Raw genomic sequence first — 22,429 nt, 5'->3', positions numbered from 1 at the left:
GCACGTGTAATAGGGAATGCATCATCAATGAAAACAGTCTTGTGGGGAACGTTGGCTGCCACGGAGCCTAAATCTCTGAGTCACCCTGGCGAGCGGATGCAGACACACTGTGTACACGTACACACACAGAGGCATAATTGATGCCCTCCACCCCCTGTCCTTGACATGACTATAAAAAGCATGACTGAATAACTGCCTCCTCCTGTGGGTTTGGAGTAATGATACATTTTCCCTCCACTAGTCTATACATTTGTCGACCCCAAATGGCACCCTATTCCCTAATATAGTGCACTACATTTGACCAAGGCCCTATGGGTGCTGGTCAAAAGGACTGCCATATATAGGGAATAGGGTGCCATTTGGGATGCACCCTAGGACTGTACTACCTGCCTACCGCCATGGCCCTCCCCAACGCCTGAGCCAAAGGCAGATACAGTAAAATAAATAGGTTGTTCCTCTTTTCCTACCGTACGTTGGAGACAGAACAATCAACTCCAGGAAGTCCAGCGGCAGAGCCAGGGGTAGGACGGGCGATGGCCTTGTGCTGTATTCTCCCCTCTCTCTCTCATCACCAGGATAATTTTTATCAGTAGGGACACGTATTGTACCACAGGGTGCCTTGAAGCCTCTTTTGTGCAACTGAGAAAGACTCAAAGTATTATTAGAATGTGTGTCCAGAAAGCAGTTGTTCCTTAGTCAGGCAGAAATACAAGGCAGAGTGCGATATACAATAGAATGTGAAATGCTGAAATCCCATCCAGTAATGCCAGGATACTTTCCCCCTGTGGACAGTCAGAGACGGCGGTCTCTCATATGTCTAAGTCAGAGTGGGTGGTCTTGTGAATGGCATCAATATGCATTTAAGCTGAACCATAGCAGCTTACTGAGACCCAGCCTGAAAGATCTTTCAAAAGGCAACTGTCACCTTCCCGGTATGAAAACTAAATATGACGCCTACCCCTTCCGTCCATCCTTGTCAAAAGGATTCTGAGGATGAGGCTAGGTCAATCACAGAGCGCATAATTCTCTGAGCTTATGATTCACCATTCTCTTTCCATCCTCTCTCATTTCACTCAATAGGGATGTGCTGCATCCACACTCGTATGCATGTAAGATGCAGTTACTTTATTGTTCATTTACATGGAAATTCGTATACAGTACAATACAAAAACGCTGGAAATGGAATGTAATTCTGAACAGAAAATATAAACGCATTTCAACGATTTTACTGAGCTACAGATCATATAAGGAAATCAATCAATTGAAATTAAATGAATTAGGCCCTAATCTATGGATTTCTTATGAGGGGTGCAGTCAGGACCAGCCAATCAGAATTAGTTTCTCCCCACAAAAGGGCTTTATTACAGTCAAAAATACTCCTCAGTTTCACCAGCTGTCCGGATGGCTGGTTTCAGATCATCTCGCAGGTGAAGAAGCCGGATGTGGAGGTCCTAGGCTGTTGTGTTATGCGTGGTCTGCGGTTGTGAGGCCGGTTGGATGTACTGCAAAATTCTTTCAAATGCAGTTGGAGGCGGCTTATTCTCTAGCAACAGCTCTGGTGGACATTCCTGCAGTCAGCATGTCAATTGCACGCTCCCTCAACTTGAGACATCTGTGGCATTGTGTTGTATGACAAAACCGCACATTTTAGTGGCCTTTTATTATACCCAGCACAAGGTGCACCTGTGTAATGGTCATGCTATATAATCAGCTTCTTGATATCCCACACCTGTCAGGTGGATAATTTATCTTGGCAAAGAATAAATGCTCACTAACAGATGTAAACAAATGTGTACATAATATTTTAGAGAAATACAGTGTATTCAGACCCCTTTTACTTTTTCCACATTTTGTTCCTTTACAGCCTTGTTCTAAAATGAATTAAAAAAAAAATCCCTTCATCAATCTACACACAATACCCCATAATGACAAAGCCGAAACAGGTTTTTAGAAATGTTAGCAACTGAAATACATAATTTACATATGTGTTCAGACACTTTACTCAGTACTTTGCTGAAGCACCTTTGGCAGTGATTACAGCCTCGAGTCTTCTTGGGAATGACGCTACAAGGTTGGCACACCTGCATTTGGAGTTTCTCCCATTCTTCTCTGCACGTCCTCTCAAGCTCTGTCAGGTTGGATGGGGAGCGTCGCTACACTGCTATTTTCATGTCTCTCCATAGGTGTTTGATAGGGTTCAAGTCCGGGCTCTGGCTGGGCCACTTAATTTGTTTTGAGTTAAAATACATTTGCAAAAATTTCTAAACTTGTTTTCACTTCGTTATTGTGGGTAGATAGAGGGGGAAATAAGTATTTTATCAATTTTAGAATAAGGCTGTAACGTAACAAAATATTGAAAAAGTCAACTGTCTGAATACTTTCCGGGTGCATTGTAAGCTTTTTGTACATATGGAATATTTTCTTGTTTCTTTTTATTTCAGCTCATGAAGCATGGGACCAACACGTTAATTGTTGAGTTTGTTTTTGTTCAGTAGAGAGTCTTTATAGACACAGTTATGGACCCTCTCGTCTACTCTTTTGACCCCCTGCAGCAGCACCCCGTGGCGGTGGCAAGGCCAGGAGAGATGGGGCGCAAGCTGGACCTGTCGGGCCTGACGGACAACGAGGCGGAGCATGTGCTGAAGGTGGTGCAGAGGGACATGAAGCTGAGGAAGAAGGAGGAGGACAGGCTCAGGTGAGATGGGGGATTAGGGGGGGAGTGAAGGAACTGTATGAAAAATGGGATTTGCGGGTCTGATAATTTAGGAAGTGTACCATGTTTTCGGAAAATGTTTTATTCCTGTGTCAATTTACAACCCATAACACAAATTAAATTGCTGAACATTTGGTGCCCCCAGGACTACCTGGTATACGATTCCCCTTACGAAAGTTAATAAACTTCTCCAATGGAGAAGAGAGTTTCTTTTTAGCTGATAGCCATGTTATCCAAATCTTTCACGTAACTATGTGAGTTTGAGTAAAGATGTTTCGGGAAAGATATTTGTGCTGATCCTGCTGGATTTAAAGGGGGGCTAAGACGTGACTGTCTCTTCAGCCTAGTCAGACTGTGTGGATGTCAAACATCTGCACCACCTTCAGCACGTGCTCCGCCTCGTCGTCCGTCAGGCCCGACAGGTCCAGCTTGCGCCCCATCTCTCCTGGCCTTGCCACCGCCACGGGGTGCTGCTGCAGGGTCTTGAGGTCAGGGTCTGGTTGGGGGTCAGGCCTCAGGGTGCTGCTCTGATGTCATACCCTGCTTCTTCACACATCCCTGAGAGATAAAGTCTTCTGTCAGATGCGACAGGCTTTCTCCCTCCTCCTCCATTGTGCCTCCCTGCCTCTGTCCTTCTCCTCACATTTCAACCCTCTCCTCCCTCTCCCCTCCATCTATCCCTCCCGCTCTCTCTCTCTCTCTCTCTCTCTCTCTCTCTCTCTCTCTCTCTCTCTCTGTGACAAGCTGCAGCTAGGGGATACAGTGTTCTGATGTTGACAGGCTCTTGTGGGAATCGGTCATCAGATTTATAGGCAGATCAGACCGTCTGGTTTGTGATGCATCAGCAAGCCTCTTGTGAGGATGCCTCGAGCCATTCCGAAATGATCATACAGATCTATCAAACTGAATATGGAAATACATGTACATATTCATTTAAAGGGTTGTCAAGTTTCACTTTATACAGTGTTATGCTCTCCAGTCCCCACATTTGATCAAGAGACCAAAGTGTTTTTCCACTGTACTGCAGTAGCTTTTTACACTTCTAGGCCTATCATTGTGTTACAGGACACCACAGTGTTGACCTACCATGGTATGATGTGTATCGACATGAATGCAGTCTGTTATTGGTTTGTTTTGTTTTTTACCCAGTGAAGAACATTTATTATTGTTACAGAACAGTATTATATCCTGCATTGCCAGACTCTGTAATCTCACATTTACTCAGGTTATAAGGGGGAAGGCTGGATCGAGGCTACATTATTATTGACCAGACAGCGGTGGTCTTGAGTCATTGAGTCACCAACACTTGATTTTTAGACCCTTCTGGGGTTTGTCTAATTAAGACCGGGCTAACAGCTAGCTAGCTTCTCCATGAATTACTGGGAAATACAATATGTCCTCTCAGCAAAGTCTTATTCAAATGATCAAAACCAAAGAAACCTTTGGAAAAAAACACCATGTCAAGCCATTGGTGTTTCTCTCTGTTTAAAAAGATGAATAGCTAAAAGGATGAATGCCCTTGTAAAAAGCACATTTTCTTTGGGAATTCTGTGGCTCATTAAAGAAATGATGAAGCTTTGTTGAAAGGAACACGAGTTGGAGCAAAGTGGTTTCGACCAGTAAAGACCTGCTCAAAAAAAATAAAGGGAACACTAAAATAACACACTAAAATAACACATCCTAGATCTGAATGAATGAAATATTCTTCTTTTTTCTTTACATAGTTGAATGTGCGGACAACAAAGTCACACACAAATGATCAATGGTAATCACATTTATCAACCCATGGAGGTCTGGATTTGGAGTCACACTCAAAATTCAAGTTGAAAACCACCCTACAGGCTGATCCAACTTTGATGTTATGTCCTTAAAACAAGTCAAAAGGAGGCTCAGTAGTGTGTGTGGCCTCCACGTGCCTACCTCCCTACAATGCCTGGGCATGCTCCTGATGAGGTGGCGGATGGTCTCCTGAGGGATCTCCTCCCAGACCTGGACTAAAGCATCCACCAACTCCTGGACAGTCTGTGGTGCAACGTGGCATTGGTGGATGGAGCGAGACATGATGTCCCAGATGTGCTCAATTGGATTCAGTTCTGGGGAACGGGCGGGCCAGTCCATAGCATCAATGCCTTCCTCTTGCAGGAACTGCTGACACACTCCAGCCACATGAGGTCTAGCATTGTCTTGCATTAGGAGGAACCCAGGGCCAACCGCACCAGCATATGGTCTCACAAGGGGTCTGAGGATCTCATCTCGGTACCTAATGGCAGTCAGGCTACCTCTGGCGAGCACATGGAGGGCTGTGTGGCCCCCCAAAGAAATGCCACCCCGCACCATGACTGACCCACCACCAAACCGGTCATGCTGGAGGATGTTGCAGGACAGCAGAACGTTCTCCACGGCGTCTCCAGACTGTCACGTCTGTCACATGTGCTCAGTGTGAACCTGCTTTCATCTGTGAAGAGCACAGGGCGCCAGTGGCGAATTTGCCAATCTTGGTGTTCTCTGGCAAATGCCAAACGTCCTGCACGGTGTTGGGCTGTAAGCACAACTCCCACCTGTGGACGTCGGGCCCTCATACCACCCTAATGAAGTCTGTTTCTTACCATTTGAGCAGACGCATGCACATTTGTGGCCTGCTGGGAGGTCATTTTGCAGGGCTCTGGCAGTGCTCCTCCTTGCACAAAGGCAGAAGTAGCGGTCCTGCTGCTGGGTTGTTGCCCTCCTATGGCCTCCTCCACGTCTCCTGATGTACTGGCCTGTCTCCTGGTAGCGCCTCCATGCTCTGGACACTATGCTGACAGACGCAGCAAACCTTCTTGCCACAGCTCACATTGATGTGCCATCCTAGATGAGCTGCACTACCTGAGCCACTTGTGTGGGTTGTAGACTCTGTCTCATGCTACCACTAGAGTGAAAGCACCAACAGCATTCAAAAGTGACCAAAACATCAGCCAGGAAGCATAGGAACTGAGAAGTGGTCTGTGGTCCCCACCTGCAGAACCACTCCTTTATTGGGGGTGTCTTACTAATTGCCTATAATTTCCACCTGTTGTCTATTCCATTTGCACAACAGCATGTGAAATGTATTGTCAATCAGTGTTGCTTCCTAAGTGGACAGTTTGATTTCACAGAAGTGTGATTGACTTCGAGTTACATTGTGTTGTTTAAGTGTTCCCTTTTATTTTTTTGAGCAGTGTATATTAGATAAATTAATGCCCGCTGACAACAAATCAAGTTACGTCTTATGTTAGTTCGATTTGGTCTGTATTGTTCCGAAAAGTTATTACGTCTTCTGTTGGTTTTTGATTTCTCTGTGGACTATCTCTGTTTCATAACAGAATCAACGGTGTGTCATAATCATTGCTCTTGAGAAATCGATATTTGCCAGTCGAGGGCTCTGAGCAGTGCTGTACACTTGCTCAAATTCATTCACACTCCTGAGTTTGGTTGGAGTGTGGAGGTCCTGGGTTTGAGCCTCTGGGTTAGCCGAACCGGGAGGAAGTGGTACTCCCTAAGCAAGCAGCGTGACACCCTTTACAGTTGTGACTCGGATATGCAGTTGCTCTCAGCTCAACGGTGGGGTCGCTGTTGAGTAAGTGTGAGAGGTGAATGTAGAATGTGTGAAACTTACTACTCAGCCCGCGCCGGCAAATTGCCAGCTTCTCGCGTAGCGCCAACTGGTAAGACGCTTCAGGTGGGCTGTCATGTGTGCTAGCTAGGCAGAGGTCCTGTGTTCGAGCCTCGTGTGAGCTGAATCAGGAGGAAGTGGTACTCTCTAAGCAAGCAGCTTTCAACTGTTACACGTGTATGGGCATTAGGAAAAAGCAAAGGCTTTGATTTCTGGTCAAACAGATGAGAGCGGGGTCCTAGAAGACCTCTGGCAGAAAAAGTATTGCGGTATTAGTAATCCATCACAATAATGTTGACCTTTTTCTTTCTGGTCTAATCCACGCTTTCCATCAGAATTATCTTCACTTTAACAATAAAGCTGCATAACATATTTTTTTTCTAGATGAAGTATTTACATCTTATGTTTTTCTTTTTTGATAATGTGATGTGCACTAACTTATTAGCTAGTATTAACATGCACCTTCTAAAACAATAGCAATATTAGCTTAGCTTGCTAACAGTTAGCTTGCTAACATTGACTAGACGATAAAGCAACACACATGGACATACATTGCCAAACACTGCTACTGCCAGCTTCTGGTTTGGCTGAGTGGCTGATGACTTCAAGTTCTTTGCTGTGTGAACATAACAGAGATTGACTGCCGACACTGTTCAGGGGTGCTAAGTACTGTCGGCAGGCAGTACAATCCTTGACAATCCTACCCGTGTGTCTGAGCTATAAGAAGGATCAAGCCCGACTTGACTAGGTTACAACACCAAAAACAAAGCCTGTTGTTCTCCTTTTGATATGAACACAGTCAGAAGGAAAGGCCTGTTTTGAACATTACATTAATAAAAACGAAGCTATTAAACCTATGCAAACAGTAGCAGATGGTAGTTTGGTTGTTTCAGGTTGTTGTACTTTCCTCCCCCTGGGGGGTTTTTCCCTCCATGCATGGCTGACTTTTGTTTCTTCTGTTTTAAATGATGCCAGCCTGCCGGAGTTATAAAGTGTCCCATGAATCCTTCACAAGGCTAATTTAAAAGTCTCAGCTGGCACTTCAAATGCTCCATTTTAATTTCCCTAGTGTTTCCTACTAAGGAATATTGAGGAACTTAATTGATATTACCTTCTGACGCATAAGTACTGGCCTGTCAGAAAAATGTAAATAACTAAATGATGTGCATGTGATCAAACTTGGGTACAATCACAGCTTTTCTGTACGACTCAAGTTCTGCAATGTAAGGGACTTCTTAAAGGTACAATGCAGCCATTTGTATCTCAATATCAAATCATTTCTGGGTAACAATTAAGTACCTTACTGTGATGGTTTTCAATTAAAACGGTGAAAACGAAACAAAAATAGCTCCATAGCAAAGAGCAATTTCTCAAGCAAGTCTAGGAATGGTCTGAGTGGGGAAAACTGAAAACTAGCTGTTTTTGGCAGAGGTTTGGATCTCTCTTATTAGTCTAACTAATTTACCACCGGGTGACACCAGGCAGGCCAAAAATCCATCCCACCAAAAGAGGCTGAAATTTCAGGCTGTCTTTTCAAACAGCTCTTACACTAAATGTACATGATCATAATTTTCACAATAACACAGTATTATTCCAACCTCAATGTGGAAATGTATATAAAACAAAGGAAAATCACATTTTCACAGCCTTTTAAACATGTATACCTATTGTTCTACTACTATTGCTAAAGCTCTGTTTACTCCGTAATTTGTAATGCCAGTGAGCTAAATTGTTTAAACTATTGCTACTCTATGTCAACATTGTTAAATGTTGGCTTGCTTAGTATGGCTTGCTATAGTATATTTCCTTTTTAACATGTACAAGATGATGTGCTTTTTACCCAATTATGATGTACAGTTACAGTATCTGCTGTCCAACCTCTGGCCTGCTTCCTCCTCTCACTGTAGCCAGCCTGCAGGAGTGTCTCATTACACCAGCACAGGGAATTCAGTCTCAGAGCTCAGCCAGAGAGATGGTTGAAGAAAAGAGAACAAACAGCACTGACTCCCAAGGGATGGAGGGGAAGACAATAGAATGATAAAAATAACAATATCCATCTACCACTCTTTGTTTTTCGAAGTTTCCCCAGGTCTGTCTGTTCTCTCGGCTTCTACCTACAGCAGCAGTGGTTACTCCTGGAGATGGTGGAGATTGATCCGTTAAAGGCCTGTTCCTGACTTGATAATGACTCACACTTCCCATGCTCAGTCAGTCTGTCCCTAGCTCACAGACACTGCTATTAATGAGCGTTTGACAAGTCTTATCTTTACAGCCGTAGGCGAAAGTCAAGTGTCTGCAAAAAAAGCATGGTAATTGAACAATGCCCAGTGGCCAGTTTGCTATTCCTTTGTCCCATGTAGACCAATGCTATTTCTCTGTCGGGCTCTCAATTCAGTAGACTTAAATTACTTCTGAAGTCGACCAAAATGTGAGCAGTCTTTAACTTGTCTCAACCATACATTATTGGATTATAGTCTCCTTTTTAAATTTAAATTTAACTAGGCAGGTCAGTTAAGAACACATTCTTATTTTCAATGATGGCCTAGGAACAGTGGGTTAACTGCTTTGTTCAGAATGACAGATTTGTACCTTGTCAGCTCGGAGATTCGAACTTACGATATCTTTCGATATCTAGTCCAACGCTTTAACCACTAGGCTACCCTAATACATTTCACGTAGTCTAATAATTCTAATACATTTCACATCGTTAATTACGTTTCAGGGTGGAATTATTTAGTCATTACTTTAAACGTATACATTTCCTTATCAATAGAAACAAAGTTTTTATTATTTTTTTTAATCCAACGTGTTTCGGCTGCATGGCCTTCGTCTTCGTCTTGCTTTGTCTCTCAGCTCATTCACAGCCATGTGAAAGCTACCTGTGTTGCTGATATTTAGTCCTAGATACGTGTATTCTTTTTAAATATATTTTTTTACTCCTTTTTCTCCCCAATTTTGTGGTATCCATGTGGTAGTCTTGTCCCATCGCTGCAACTCCCGTACGGACTTGGGAGAGGCAAAGGTCGAGAGCCGTACATCCTCCGAAACAAGCCACACTGCTTCTTGACACAATGGCCACTCAACCCTGAAGCCAGCCGCACCAATGTGTCGGAGGAAACACTGTTCACCTGGCAACCGTGTCAGCATGCATTGGGCCCGGCCCGTCACAGGAGTCGCTAGTGCGCGATGGGACAAGAACATCCCTGCCGGCCAAACCCTCCCCTGGCCCAGCGTCATCATGGTTAATTGTGTGCCACCCCATGGATCTCCCGGCTGTGACAGAGCCTGGACTCGAACCCAGAATCTCTAGTGGCACAGCTAACACTGTGATGCAGTGCCTTAGACCACTGCACCACTCGGGAGGTAATACATGTCGTTTGTGGTGTGTTCTAATAGAACTGTGTCCGAATATAATTTATATTTGTCATCCTGATTTCTGGTCAGAGCCCGGGTCTGACAGAAACTGTGCAGATGATCTAGATGCTGCTGTAACCTCTCCTTAGTGGGAGACCATAGCACCAGGTCATCTGCATACAGCAGACATTTGATTTCAGTGTTGTGTAGGGTGAGACCAGGTGCTGCTGATTCTTCTAATGTTTTTGCCAATTCATTCATGTAGATGTTAAATAGTGTTGGACTTATTGGGCAGCCCTGTTTCACTCCAAATCCCTGAGAGAAGTCGTCTGTTTGCTTGTTTCCAATTTTAATCGCACATTTGTTTTAAATGTACATTGTTTTTATAACATGTTTTCCCTCCAATACCACTTTATATTAGTTTATAAAAAATACCTTTGTCAAATTTAATCAAATGCCTTCTTGAAGTCTACAAAACACAAGTCGATTTTGACTTTGTTTTGGTTTGCTTGTTTTTGGGTGTAAGTGTGTGGAGGGTGTAAATGTGGTCTGTTGTACGATAAAAATAAATCCAATCTGGATTCTGCTTAGGATGTTGTTTTCATCTTGGAAATGATGTATGATACTGCAGAGAATTTTCCCCATGTTGCTGTTAACACACATTCCTCTAATTATTTGGGTCAAATTTGTCTCTATTTTTATAGATTGGTGTGATCAATCTTTGGTTCCAAATATTGGGGAAAATACCAAAACTGTTGAAGAGTTTGAGTACAGCCAATTTGAATTTGTGAAACGTATATCTGATCATTTAATTTAAAATACCATGAGCAACACAGTCCTTTTTGGGTTGGAGAGTGCATAGTTTTTCCAATAATAATTTTTCTGTAATTGGGGTATCCACAATATATATATATATATATTTTTTTGTTCTGGGCTCTTGTTATAATGCTGTAGAGGTTTGCAAAGTGATTCCTCCACATATCCCCATTTGTGGATAGCCAAATCCCTCATGATATTCAAATTCTCCCAGAAGTGGTTTGATTCTATGGATTCCTCAATTACATCCAGATGATTTCTAATGTGGTGTTCCTTTTTTGTTCTTAGAGTGTGTTTTATATTGCTTCAGTGTTTCCCCATAATGAAGGTGTACATTTGTGTTGTCTGGGTCTCTGTATTTTCTGATTAGATATATTTGTCAATTACTTTTAGATTTTTGCAATCATCAAACCATTTTTCATTGTCTTATTGTTTTGGTTTGTTCTTATGTTTCTTTAGATTAGCCAAGAAGGCTAATTTGTCAAATATAAAGTTTATGTTCTAAACGGCCACATTTTCAGTTTAAACAATGTTAAGGCAAAACATTTGTCCAGGAGAGATTTTATCTTTTGGCTACTAATTTCTTTTTGATAGATTTCTGTACTGTTTGCACTCCATCTATAGGCCTGATGAGTACGGGGTCAATTTCACACCATATGTATTGAACTCAAAATGAAATTGTTGACATGAAAAATGAAGTTGAATGTAAACATATTTTTGAGGACTGGTGAAATAATGGATGTTGAAATCAAAAACCAAACAATTGTAAACCAAAAATAAGACCTCCAAAACCCCCAAACTTGTAAGCAAATCATTTTAAAGCGACAACAAACTAAATGAATGCAAAAATAGTTTTTGGTTAAACTTTCCCAGCAAACAATCCTATTGAATAGATTTTGCCTACGCTCTTGCCTGCATGTACTACCTTTTGGTTACGCTACTCGTATCTTTGCTTTAGATGTCTTTCTTTTCTTTCACTGCCAGTCTTTTCGATTGTGAGTTTTGGCATAATTTTTCCATGAAGGACGGGGTTTACAGGGAGCTGTAGATAATGAGTCGCCATTGGTCCAGTAGTTTTGGAGTGAGGGGCTGGTGGGTGTTGGAGCTGGGGTGTGACTGGTCTGTGCCGGTGCCACTTTCAGTTGGAGGCTGTTCTGTGGGTTGGGGAGGAGTTGTGCAGCAGGCAGGGCTGGGGAGGCCTGACTGGTTGTGTTGGGCTCCTCTGCTGTGTGAGGGCAGGTCATAAAGTGGTGATCGAGCTGCTCCTGCAGCCTGTCCTCTGTCTTTCTCTCCTGCAGCTCCTCTCTTAGTGTGGTCAGCTCATTATTACTGCTCTGCCTGTCTTTTTGGAGCTCACCTCCTTTGTTACATCAGCCAGTTCTTGCAAGTCAATCTCTCTCTTGCTGAACCTCTATCAGCTGTGTTGCAAGGCTGCTGTCCTGCTCTGGCCGCACCTTGGTTAGGAGAGCCTCTAAGGTGTGGATGTCTGGTTGCTGTTTGCCTCAAGCTCTCCCTGAGCAGGACAACCTCCCCCTCCAGTTTGGTGAACTCATCCTTCATGGCAGCCATGGTGGTGAGGAGGGCCTGAGCCTGCTCTGTACTGAGGGGGTTGCTCTCCTGGGGCGTGTTCTCCGCTGTGCTTGATGTGCCTTTTTGAGTGGGGATAGTGGAGTTTGTCTTGTGGGAGGGCATGTCATTGGTGGTGTCCTCTCTCTGCTCTCTCCTTAATGGTCTAAAAGTCTGTTTCAAACAGCCTAAGGTTACCTTGCACCATGACAGTCCCAGTCTTGTAAAAGTTGATTGTTATCATGCTGCTGTCAGGGTCGTCCTGTCTCTTTGACTTTCAGCTTTCAGCCATGACAGATTTTCTCTTTATGGATGGGCAGACTGCTGAGCTCCATGTATTTGGCTGGTCAGTGAGAAAGATGAGATTACTCACGTCACCGTTTTTGTAGAGGTCTATGAAAAGGGTTTCTTACCTCCCCTTTAGAAGGTTCTGTTTAAAAGCTTTCCTCGTTGTCATTTTTGGCCTCTGGAGGGTAGAGAATGGTCTCAGCGCTGATGGGGACACGGTGCCTGGGGACTCTGCTACTGCTGCTGCTGCTGATCTGTTCTGCTGCACTGTTGCCGTGGCAACCGTTTTTGTTTGTCTGTTGCTAGCTAACTCTAATTTAGCTCAAAAACCAGCAACAAGGGTGAACAATTCTTCACACAAAAAAACAGAACATATGTTTAAAGTTAGAGTCTGTTCTCTTTTTTTGGTTTACTCACTCGGTTTGGTCGTTTGATGTAGTATCAACTCCCCTTGCTAGATTTGTTCTAGCTCAATTTTTTTTTGTTTTGTTTTTGTTTTCTTAATTTGGGGCACAAAGTTACTTTTTTTCTATTCTGATTGAATAGAGTTCTTGTTCATTAGTTGTCTTTATTTTTTAGATTTGAGTGCTTATCTCATTCTAAAAACAAAAATAAATCAGGAGTTCAAGTTGAGCATGTATGTAGCTCTCTCTCTCTTTCTCTCTCTCTCTCTGTTGTCGGTCTCGCTCTCTCTCCAGCTCTCTCTCCCGGTATTTCTCTCCCGGTCTTTCCGTATCTGTCTCTGGAAGCATGTTCTCTCCCCCCTCCCATGTAGATAACACATCTTGAGCTGATTACTGATCGGTTTAGATTTTATGGCGGTGATGTTAATTGGTCAACCTGTGGAAATGAAGTGGTGATTTTAAAATTAAAGTGTCACGGCCAAACAAGTACAAGGCTGTTAAGTCGCTTATAGAGAGGGTCTTTTAATGAGTCGTTTAGATATCATGGAATGTATAATTTCTGGATGGTTGTAGGACTCATTTCATAAAATAGGGAACTGAAATGTATACTGTGTAAAATTAATGCTAGTGTTGTAATTTGTTGGACTAGAATCAGAATAACTTACTATCCAAGTACATTTACGTATTCAGGCGCCTTGACTTTTTCCACATTTTGTTACGTTATATCCTTATTCTAAAATGGATTAAATAAAATATTTTCCTCATCAATCTACAAACAATATTCCATAATGAAGTAAAAAGTAAAAACAGGTTTTTAGAAATGTTTGCAATTTTTTAATAAACTGAAATACCTGATTTAAATAAGTATTTAGTCCCTTTGCTATGAGACTTGAAATTGAGCTCAGGTGCATCCTGTTAACATTGATCATCCATGAGATGCTTCAACAATTTGATTGTAGTCAACCTGTGGTAAATTCAATTGATTGGACATGATTTGGAAAGGCATACGCCTGTCTATATAAGGTCCCACAACTGACATTGCATTTCAGAGGAAAAACCAAGCCATGTGGTTGAAGGAATTGTCCGTATAGCTCAGAGACAGATTTATGTCGAGGCACATATCTAGGGAAGGGTACCAAAACATTTCTCCATCATTGAAGTTCCCCAAGAACACAGTATCCTCCATCAATCTTAAATGGAAGAAGTTTGGAACCACCAAGACTCTTCCTAGAGCTGGCCAAACTGGGCAATCGGGGGAGAAGGGCCTTGGTCAGGAAGGAGACCAAGAGCCCGATGGTCACTCTGACAGAGCTTTAGAGTTTCTCTGTGGAGATGATTGCCCTTCTTGAAGGTTCACCCATCTCTGCAGCACTCCATCAATCAGGCCTTTATGGTAGTGGCCAGACGGAAGCCACTCCACAGTAAAAGGCACATGACAGCCTGCTTGGAGTTTTTACCGAGGCACCTAAATACTCAGACCATGAGAAACCAGATTGAACTCTTTGGCCTGAATTCCAAGCATCATATCTGGAGGAAACCTGGCACCATCCCTACGGAGAAGCATGATAGTGGCAGCATCATGCTCTTAGGATATTTTTCAGCAGCAGGGACTGGGAGACTAGTCAGGCTTGAGGCAATGATGAACGGAGCAAAGTACAGAGATCCTTGATGATTACCTGCTTCAGAGCGCAAAGGACTGGGGCTAAGGTTCACCTTCCAACAGGACAACAACCCTAAGCACACAGACAAGACAGCGCAGGAGTGGCTTTGGGACAAGTCTCTGTCTGAATGTCCTTTCGTGGTCAAGTCAAAGGCTAAACTTGAACCCGATCAAACATCTCTGGAGATACCTGAAAATAGCTGTGCAGCAACTCTCCCCATCCAACCTGACAGAGCTTGAGAGCATCTGCAGAGAAGAATGGGAGAAACTGCCCAAATACAGTTAATGGAACAACATCCACACCTAGCCTACAGTGACATACAGTGCCTTGCGAAAGTATTCGGCCCCCTTGAACTTTGCGACCTTTTGCCACATTTCAGGCTTCAAACATTAAGATATAAAACTGTATTTTTTGTGAAGAATCCACACCAAGTGGGACACAATCATGAAGTGGAACGACATTTATTGGATATTTCAAACTTTTTTTAACATCAAAAACTGAAATTGGGTGTGCAAAATTATTCAGCCCCTTTACTTTCAGTGCAGCAAACTCTCTCCAGAAGTTCAGTGAGGATCTCTGAATGATCCAATGTTGACCTAAATGACTAATGATGATAAATACAATCCACCTGTGTGTAATCAAGTCTCCGTATAAATGCACCTGCACTGTGATAGTCTCAGAGGTCAGTTAAAAGCGCAGAGAGCATCATGAAGAACAAGGAACACACCAGGCAGGTCCGAGATACTGTTGTGAAGAAGTTTAAAGCCGGATTTGGATACAAAAAGATTTCCCAAGGTTTAAACTTCCCAAGGAGCACTGTGCAAGCGATAATATTGAAATGGAAGGAGTATCAGACCACTGCAAATCTACCAAGACCTGGCCGTCCCTCTAAACTTTCAGCTCATACAAGAAGAAGATCGATCAAAGATTCAGCCAAGAGGCCCATGATCACTCTGGATGAACTGCAGAGATCTACAGCTGAGGTGGGAGACTCTGTCCATAGGACAACAATCAGTCATATATTGCACAAATCTGGCCTTTATGGAAGAATGGCAAGAAGAAAGCCATTTCTTAAAGATATCCATAAAAAGTGTCATTTAAAGTTTGCCACAAGCCACCTGGGAGACACACCAAACATGTGGAAGAAGGTGCTCTGGTCAGATGAAACCAAAATTGAACTTTTTGGCAACAATGCAAAACGTTATGTTTGGCGTAAAAGCAACACAGCTCATCACCCCGAACACACCATCCCCACTGTCAAACATGGTTGTGGCAGCATCATGGTTTGGGCCTGCTTTTCTTCAGCAGGGACAGGGAAGATGATTAAAATTGATGGGAAGATTGATGGAGCCAAATACAGGACCATTCTGGAAGAAAACCTGATGGAGTCTGCAAAAGACCTGAGACTGGGACGGAGATTCGTCTTCCAACAAATCTACAATGGAATGGTTCAAAAATAAACATATCCAGGTGTTAGAATGGCCAAGTCAAAGTCCAGACCTGAATCCAATCGAGAATCTGTGGAAAGAACTGAAAACTGCTGTTCACAAATGCTCTCCATCCAACCTCACTGAGTTCGAGCTGTTTTGCAAGGAGGAATGGGAAAAAATTTCAGTCTCTCGATGTGCAAAACTGATAGACATACCCCAAGCGACTTACAGCTGTAATCGCAGCAAAAGGTGGCGCTACAAAGTATTAACTTAAGGGGGCTGAATAATTTTGGACGCCCAATTTTTCAGTTTTTGATTTGTTAAAACAGTTTTAAATATCCAATAAATGTCGTTCCACTTCATGATTTTGTGTCCCACTTGTTGTTGATTCTTCACAAAAAAATACAGTTTTATATCTTTGTTTGAAGCCTGAAATGTGGCAAAAGGTCGCAAAGTTCAAGGGGGCCGAATACTTTCGCAAGGCACTGTATGTTCCCCTGAAGACAATATCTGCACAGGGGCTGTCTGCTTTTAAATCTAAATCCAATCTGATAGACAGAATAGTAATTTAGGACAAATAAGTTCGTATTTTTCATCAATACTCCCTCCCTCTTTCCCGTCCTCTCTCATAGACAAAGTTCAGCCTTTGGTTGGTATTGCCTGCTATTAGAGAGGTTGCAGTGAATAAATGAGTCCCTCTTTTACAGGACAGTCAGGTACATGGAGAGATAAAAGGATAAAGAAAGGATGAAACAGAGGTTAGGACCACAGTCTGACAGCAAACAGAAAAGCAGCCTTCTCAGCCTGTCGTGGTGTCTGTCTGTTGACAAGGCCTTGCCCTCTAGATGTGACACCTGATCCCGTCTGTGAAAACTGCCTGTAATCTACACTTAACTGGGGAACCAGATCGAGTTGAGACACACTCCGATACCTAGGGTTTATATATTTTGGTGACTCCACTATCCTTATATAGACTGCTGTATTGTTTTTCAAATGAAGTTCTATTTTATACGTTTGTTTTGAGATTTTGCAAAACATCAAGCTGCTTCTCCCAGACTGGGAAATTAGAATTGGACAAATAGGTTTCCTCATCCTATTTTCCTACTATCTGACACTAGTTTAAATGAAATAAATATGGTGCTGTAAAGTAGAGGTCTATTGAGTCCACTGATCCAACTCATACAGAACTACCCTACGCCTTGACCTCTTTCTCCCCTCTTCCTCCAGATGAAATCTTGCAGCAAGGGATGTCCGGCCGCCCGACAACCTGCCCTCTCAACCCTACCCTCCTCCCTTCTCTAGACCATCTCAGGAGACCTTCTCCCATTACTCACTTCACTCATCAACTCATCCCTGACCCTCTGACTTCAAAATGTCCCCAGTTGCTCCCCTCCTCAAGAAAACAACACTCAACTCCTCTGATGTCAAAAACGACAGACCAGTATCCCTTCTTTCTTTTATTTCCAAAACACTTGAGTGTGCTGTCTCTGACCAACTCTCTATCACTCTCAGAACGATCTTTTTGACCCTAAGCAGTCAGGCTTAATAACGGAACACTCAACCGAGACTGCTCTTCTCTGTGTCATGGAGGCTCTCCACTGCCAAAGCTGACTCTCTCCTCTGTTCAAATCCTCCTAGATCTGTCCGCTGCATTCAACATTGTGAACCATCATATCCTCCTCTCTACCCTCTCAGGGCTGGGTGTCTCTGGCTCTGTACCCTATTGGATTGCATCCTACCAGGCAGCTCCTAACAAGTGACGTGGAGAGTGTGTCCTACTCTCACTACTGGTGTCCCCCAGGGCTCGGTTCTCGGCCCTCTTCCCTTTACACACCAATTCACTCGGCTCGGTCATATCCTCACATGGTCTCTCCTATCACTGCTATGCAGATGACACTCAATTACTTTTCTCCTTCCCCCTTCTGACACCCAGGTGGCGACACGCATCTCTGCGTGCCGGGGCAGATATCTCAGCTTGGATGTCAGCCCACCACCTCAAGCTCAACCTCGACAAGACTGAGCTACTCTTCCTCCCGGGGAAGGCCTGCCCGCTCCAAGCCCTCTCCATCACGGTTGCCAACTCCATGGTGTCCCCCTCCGAGTGCATAGAACCTTGACGTGACCCTGGACAACACCCTTTCATTCTCTGCAAACTTCAAAGCAGTGACTCACTCCTGCGGGTTCATGCTCTACAACATCCGTGGAGTACGATCTTACCTCACACAGGAAGTGGCGCAGGTCCCAATTCAGGTACTTGTTATCTCCCGTCTGGACAACTGCAACTTATCCAGAACGCTGTTCCTCACACTCGAGTTGAAGCTCATAACCATTACAAGACCATGGTACTTGCCTGCGGAGCATCAAGAGAAAGTGCCCCTCCCTACAGTACTTTCAGGCTATGCTCAAACCTTCCATACCAATCCGAGCACTCTGTTCTGCCACCTCTGGGCTCTTGGCTGAACACTTGCAGTAAATCGTCAACACACTGGCAGTAAATCGTCAACCTTGGCTTTAAACATGTTTAAACACACTATAGGTGGCAGAATGCATGCAGTAGATGAAGAAAATGAATCTTCTTCAAAATTGAGATGACTTCAATGGTGCTGCCCATGCTTATATACAATGTATATACAATGTTGGAACCTCTAAAAACATATATGTGTATATATATATACACAAAACGTAGGTGGATATCCTTCAGATGAGTGGATTCGGCTATTTCAGCCACACCTGTTTGACTGGTGTATTAAATCAAGCACACAGCCATGCCATCTCCATAGTCAAACATTGGCAGTAGAATGGCCTTACTGAAGAGCTCAGTGACTTTCAACGTGGCACCGTCATAGGATGCCACCTTTCCAACAAGTCAGTTCGTCAAATTTCTGCAATGCTAAAGCTGCCCTGAATCAACTGCAAGTTCTGTTACTGTGAAGTGGAAACGTCTAGGAGCAACAACGGCTCAGCCATGAAGTGGTAGTCCACAAGCTCACAGAACGTGACCACCGAGTGTTGAAGCGTGTTGAGAATAAAAATCGTCCTCTGTTATAACACTTACTACAGAGTTCCAAACTGCCTCTGGAAGCAACGTCAGCACAAGAACTGTTTATCGGATGCTTCATGAAATGGGTTTCCATGGCCGAGCAGCCGCACACAAGCCTAAGATCACCATGCGCAATGCAGGTTGGAGTGGTGTAAAGCTCACAGCCATTAGGCTCTGGAGCAGTGGAAAAGTGTTCTCTGGAGTGATGAATCATGCTTTACCATCTGGCAGTCCGACGGACCAATCTGGGTTTGTCGGATGCCAGAAGAACGCTACCTTCCTCAATGCATAGTGCCGACTGTAACGTTTGGTAGAGGAATAATGGTCTGGGGCTGTTTTTCATAGTTTGGGCTTGGCCTCTTCCATTGAAGGGAAATCTTAACGCTATAGAATACAATGATAATTTAAGACTATTCTGTGCTTCCAACTTTGCGGCAACAGTTTGGGGAAAGTCCTTTCCTGTTTCAGCATGACAATGACCCCCAAAGTGAGTTCCATACAGAAATGGTTTGTCGAGATCGGTGTGGAAGAACTTGACTGGCCTGCACAGAGCCCTGACCTCAACCCCATCAAACACCTTTGGGATGTATTGGAACACCGACAGCGAGCCTAATCACCCAACATCAGTGCCCAAACTCGCGAATGCTCTTGTGGTCCCTTATAGCAGCAAAGGGGGGGACCAACTCCATATTAATGCCCATGATATTGGAATGAGATGTTTGAACATACTTTTGATCATTTAATGTATCTCTATGGTATGACCATGAAACCTCCCTAGCTCTTCTAATCAGCGGTTGTGTTTTACTTCCAGGGTTGTAAAGGTGATCTGTGTTTGAGGCTCTTCATTCCTAATTAGGCTATATTTTGTCCCTGGCAAAGTTAATGTAGCTCACTGAAAAATGTAGCCCTAACCATGTCAATTATGCATACTTATTCAATCACATAGTGCACCTGCTTTTATTCTGACTATGAGAGATGTGGCAGCTATCAAATTTTATTAGTCACATGCGCCGAATACAGCAGGTGTAGACATTACAGTGAAATGCTTACTTACGTGCCCCTAACCAACAAGGCAGTTGAAAAACAAATACAGATACGAAATAGAAGTAACAAGTAATTAAAGAACAGCAGTAAAATAACAATAGCGAAACTATATACAGGGGGGTACCGGTACAATGTGGAGGCTATATACAGGGGTACAGAGACAATGTGCGTGGACAATGTGTGGCCATACAGTCCAATTACCCACAAGGGCAAAGGAGAAGGGGACATCACCCTCTGAACATATTTTCTGACCTTTCAGTCATGTACTTTCAGCCAAAGAAAATAGAAAACAGACAGCTGTTCTGATTTACGTGGTAAAGTTGCTTCATTCTTTCACTGTTCATCCTCTTATGGTTATCAGACATTTTCATCTCTTTTTATTACACTGTGTGTGTTGTGCTGACCGTATATGTGTGTGTGTTGTTTCTGTGTGTGCTAGCCTGTTAGTTGCAGTGAGGTGATAGCTCTGGGTGTCAGTGGAGAACAGCAAATCATGCCAGGCTGATGGGTGGGATTTTCCCAGAGTGCCTATAGGGCTTCGGTCAAAAGTAGAGCACATTGTGGCTTAATATTAAGATGTTTCCAGTTGACTGGACAGATATGTAACCTTGCTCGGGTGTTTGTAGCTTGTAACTTTTTGGAAGAGCTGACACCCCCCCCTCCTAACCTCCAGGTCACATTGGAAAGGTAATCATCATCCCCTTGCTTTTTTAACCAGGCTCAGCTGGGTCCAAATGAAAGGGAGAAATATAGGTTGCGTCCGAAATGGCACCCTATTCGCTATATAGTGCACTACTTTTGGCCACAGCCCTATGGAGCCCTAGATGGGGAATAGGGTGCCGTTTGGGATGCATACATACTGTAGTTGATAAGCCCTTTACTTATCATCGCAGAAAGATGCAGTATACGAGATATGATATTGGCTTTTTCCAAGACCGGCTCTGAGGCTATTCTGAGGCTCTCAAGACTTAGAACAGGCTGAGTACAAAAGTTTTGGGTTTTATTTTGAGCATGTCACAAGGAACAGGCTGACCGCTGCTGGAATTATTTTTTTCCACTGGCCAAATGTCAAGCAGCGGCTCTCTTCTGCTCTGTTCACAGGGCGCCTCAGCTCAAGATATACTTTGTCATTATAGTGTTTTTCTTTCTCGTTCTTGTCCTTTTTCCATCTCTCTTTCTCTCCCCCTCTCGCCCAATTTTTTTCCCCATTTCTCGCTCTCAATTTCAATTGAAGGGGCTTTAAACAAAAGTGAACTAAACAACAGAATGCACAGTAAATATTACACTCACACTATATACAGGGATGTAATAGTGTACAAAAGGGGAAATAAATAAATATGAATATAAATTGTATTTACAATGGTGTGTTTTAAACTGGTTGCCCTTTTGTGGCAACGAGTCACATCTTGCTGCTGTGATTGCACACTGTGGTATTTCACCCAATAGATATGGGAGTTTTTCAAAATGGGATTTGTTTTCAAATTCTTTGTGGGTCTGTGTAATCTGAGGGAAATATGTGTCTCTCTCTGTGACTCACCACCTGGATTTGGTCTTATGTAGCCAAATTTTAAATGTTTGTATTTTTACTTTGGTGAAGAGTAGAGACTCAGAGCTACAGAATGGTATATCATACACTGCATTTTTGAGGAACAATGGGAAAGTAATTATCATTTTAAAGTAGATACACTTGTAAACTCACTGGAGCACTCTCCTTTGTCCACAGCCATTCAGCATTGTCCACACCCTCTTAAGACAGCCCCACCCATATCTTTAAGGATTCACATGTGACTTCAAGTGCTAAACAGTGGGTAGTGTCGTAAAGATTAGGACTAAATGTGGTAGTAGCCTACATTAAGGTACACAAAGTGTCCCAGATAAAAATATTTTATAAATATTAGATGATGCTTACTTAACTAAATTGATGGGTCATGTGAAAGAATTGCTATAACCCTCAGCCACATCCAGTGGTGGGGAAAAAGTACTAAATTGTCATACTTGAGTAAATGTAAAGATACTTCAATAGAAAGTGACTAAAGTAAAAGTCACCCAGTAAAATACTACATGAGTAAAAGTATGGTTTTAAAAATACCTACAAAAGTAATTGTAATTGCTAAAATGTACTTACTTATCAAAAGTAAAAGTTTAAATCATTTCAAATTCCTTTTATATAAAACCAGATTGCCCATTTTATGTATATATTTATTTTATTGATGGATAGCCAGGGGCACACTCCAACACTCATAATTTACAAAACAAAGCATTTGTGTTTAGTGAATCTGCCAGATCAAATGCAGGGGTGACCAGGGATATTCTCTTGATGTGTGAATTTGACAATTTTCATGCCAAAATGAACTTTTGGATGTCAGAGACAATGTATGGAGTAAAAAGTATATTATTTTCTTTTGGAATGTAGTGAAGTAAAAGTTGACAAAAATATAAATAGTAATGTACAGAAACAATTGAAGTTGGAAGTTTACGTACA

General features: G+C 43.0%; 1 protein-coding gene across 5 annotated transcripts in view; it reads left to right on the top strand.

Annotated features, from left to right (window-relative positions):
* Window positions 1-22,429, top strand: part of LOC118361141 (rab effector MyRIP-like) — a 141,808-nt gene that overhangs the window by 6,083 nt on the left and 113,296 nt on the right. For 4 of the 5 annotated variants that reach the window (XM_052483188.1, XM_052483186.1, XM_052483184.1 and 1 more), the window contains exon 2: window positions 2,553-2,695. In XM_052483188.1, coding sequence (XP_052339148.1) covers window positions 2,586-2,695 — 110 coding nt within the window. In that variant the 5' untranslated portion in view covers window positions 2,553-2,585. The remainder of the gene's footprint in view (window positions 1-2,552; window positions 2,696-22,429) is intronic. The other variant, XM_052483185.1, reaches the window with a different exon arrangement.

Source organism: Oncorhynchus keta, chromosome 28 (assembly GCF_023373465.1).
Source record: "Oncorhynchus keta strain PuntledgeMale-10-30-2019 chromosome 28, Oket_V2, whole genome shotgun sequence".
Taxonomy (NCBI): Eukaryota; Metazoa; Chordata; class Actinopteri; order Salmoniformes; family Salmonidae; genus Oncorhynchus; species Oncorhynchus keta.
This window is presented reverse-complemented; position numbering and strand designations above follow the sequence as displayed.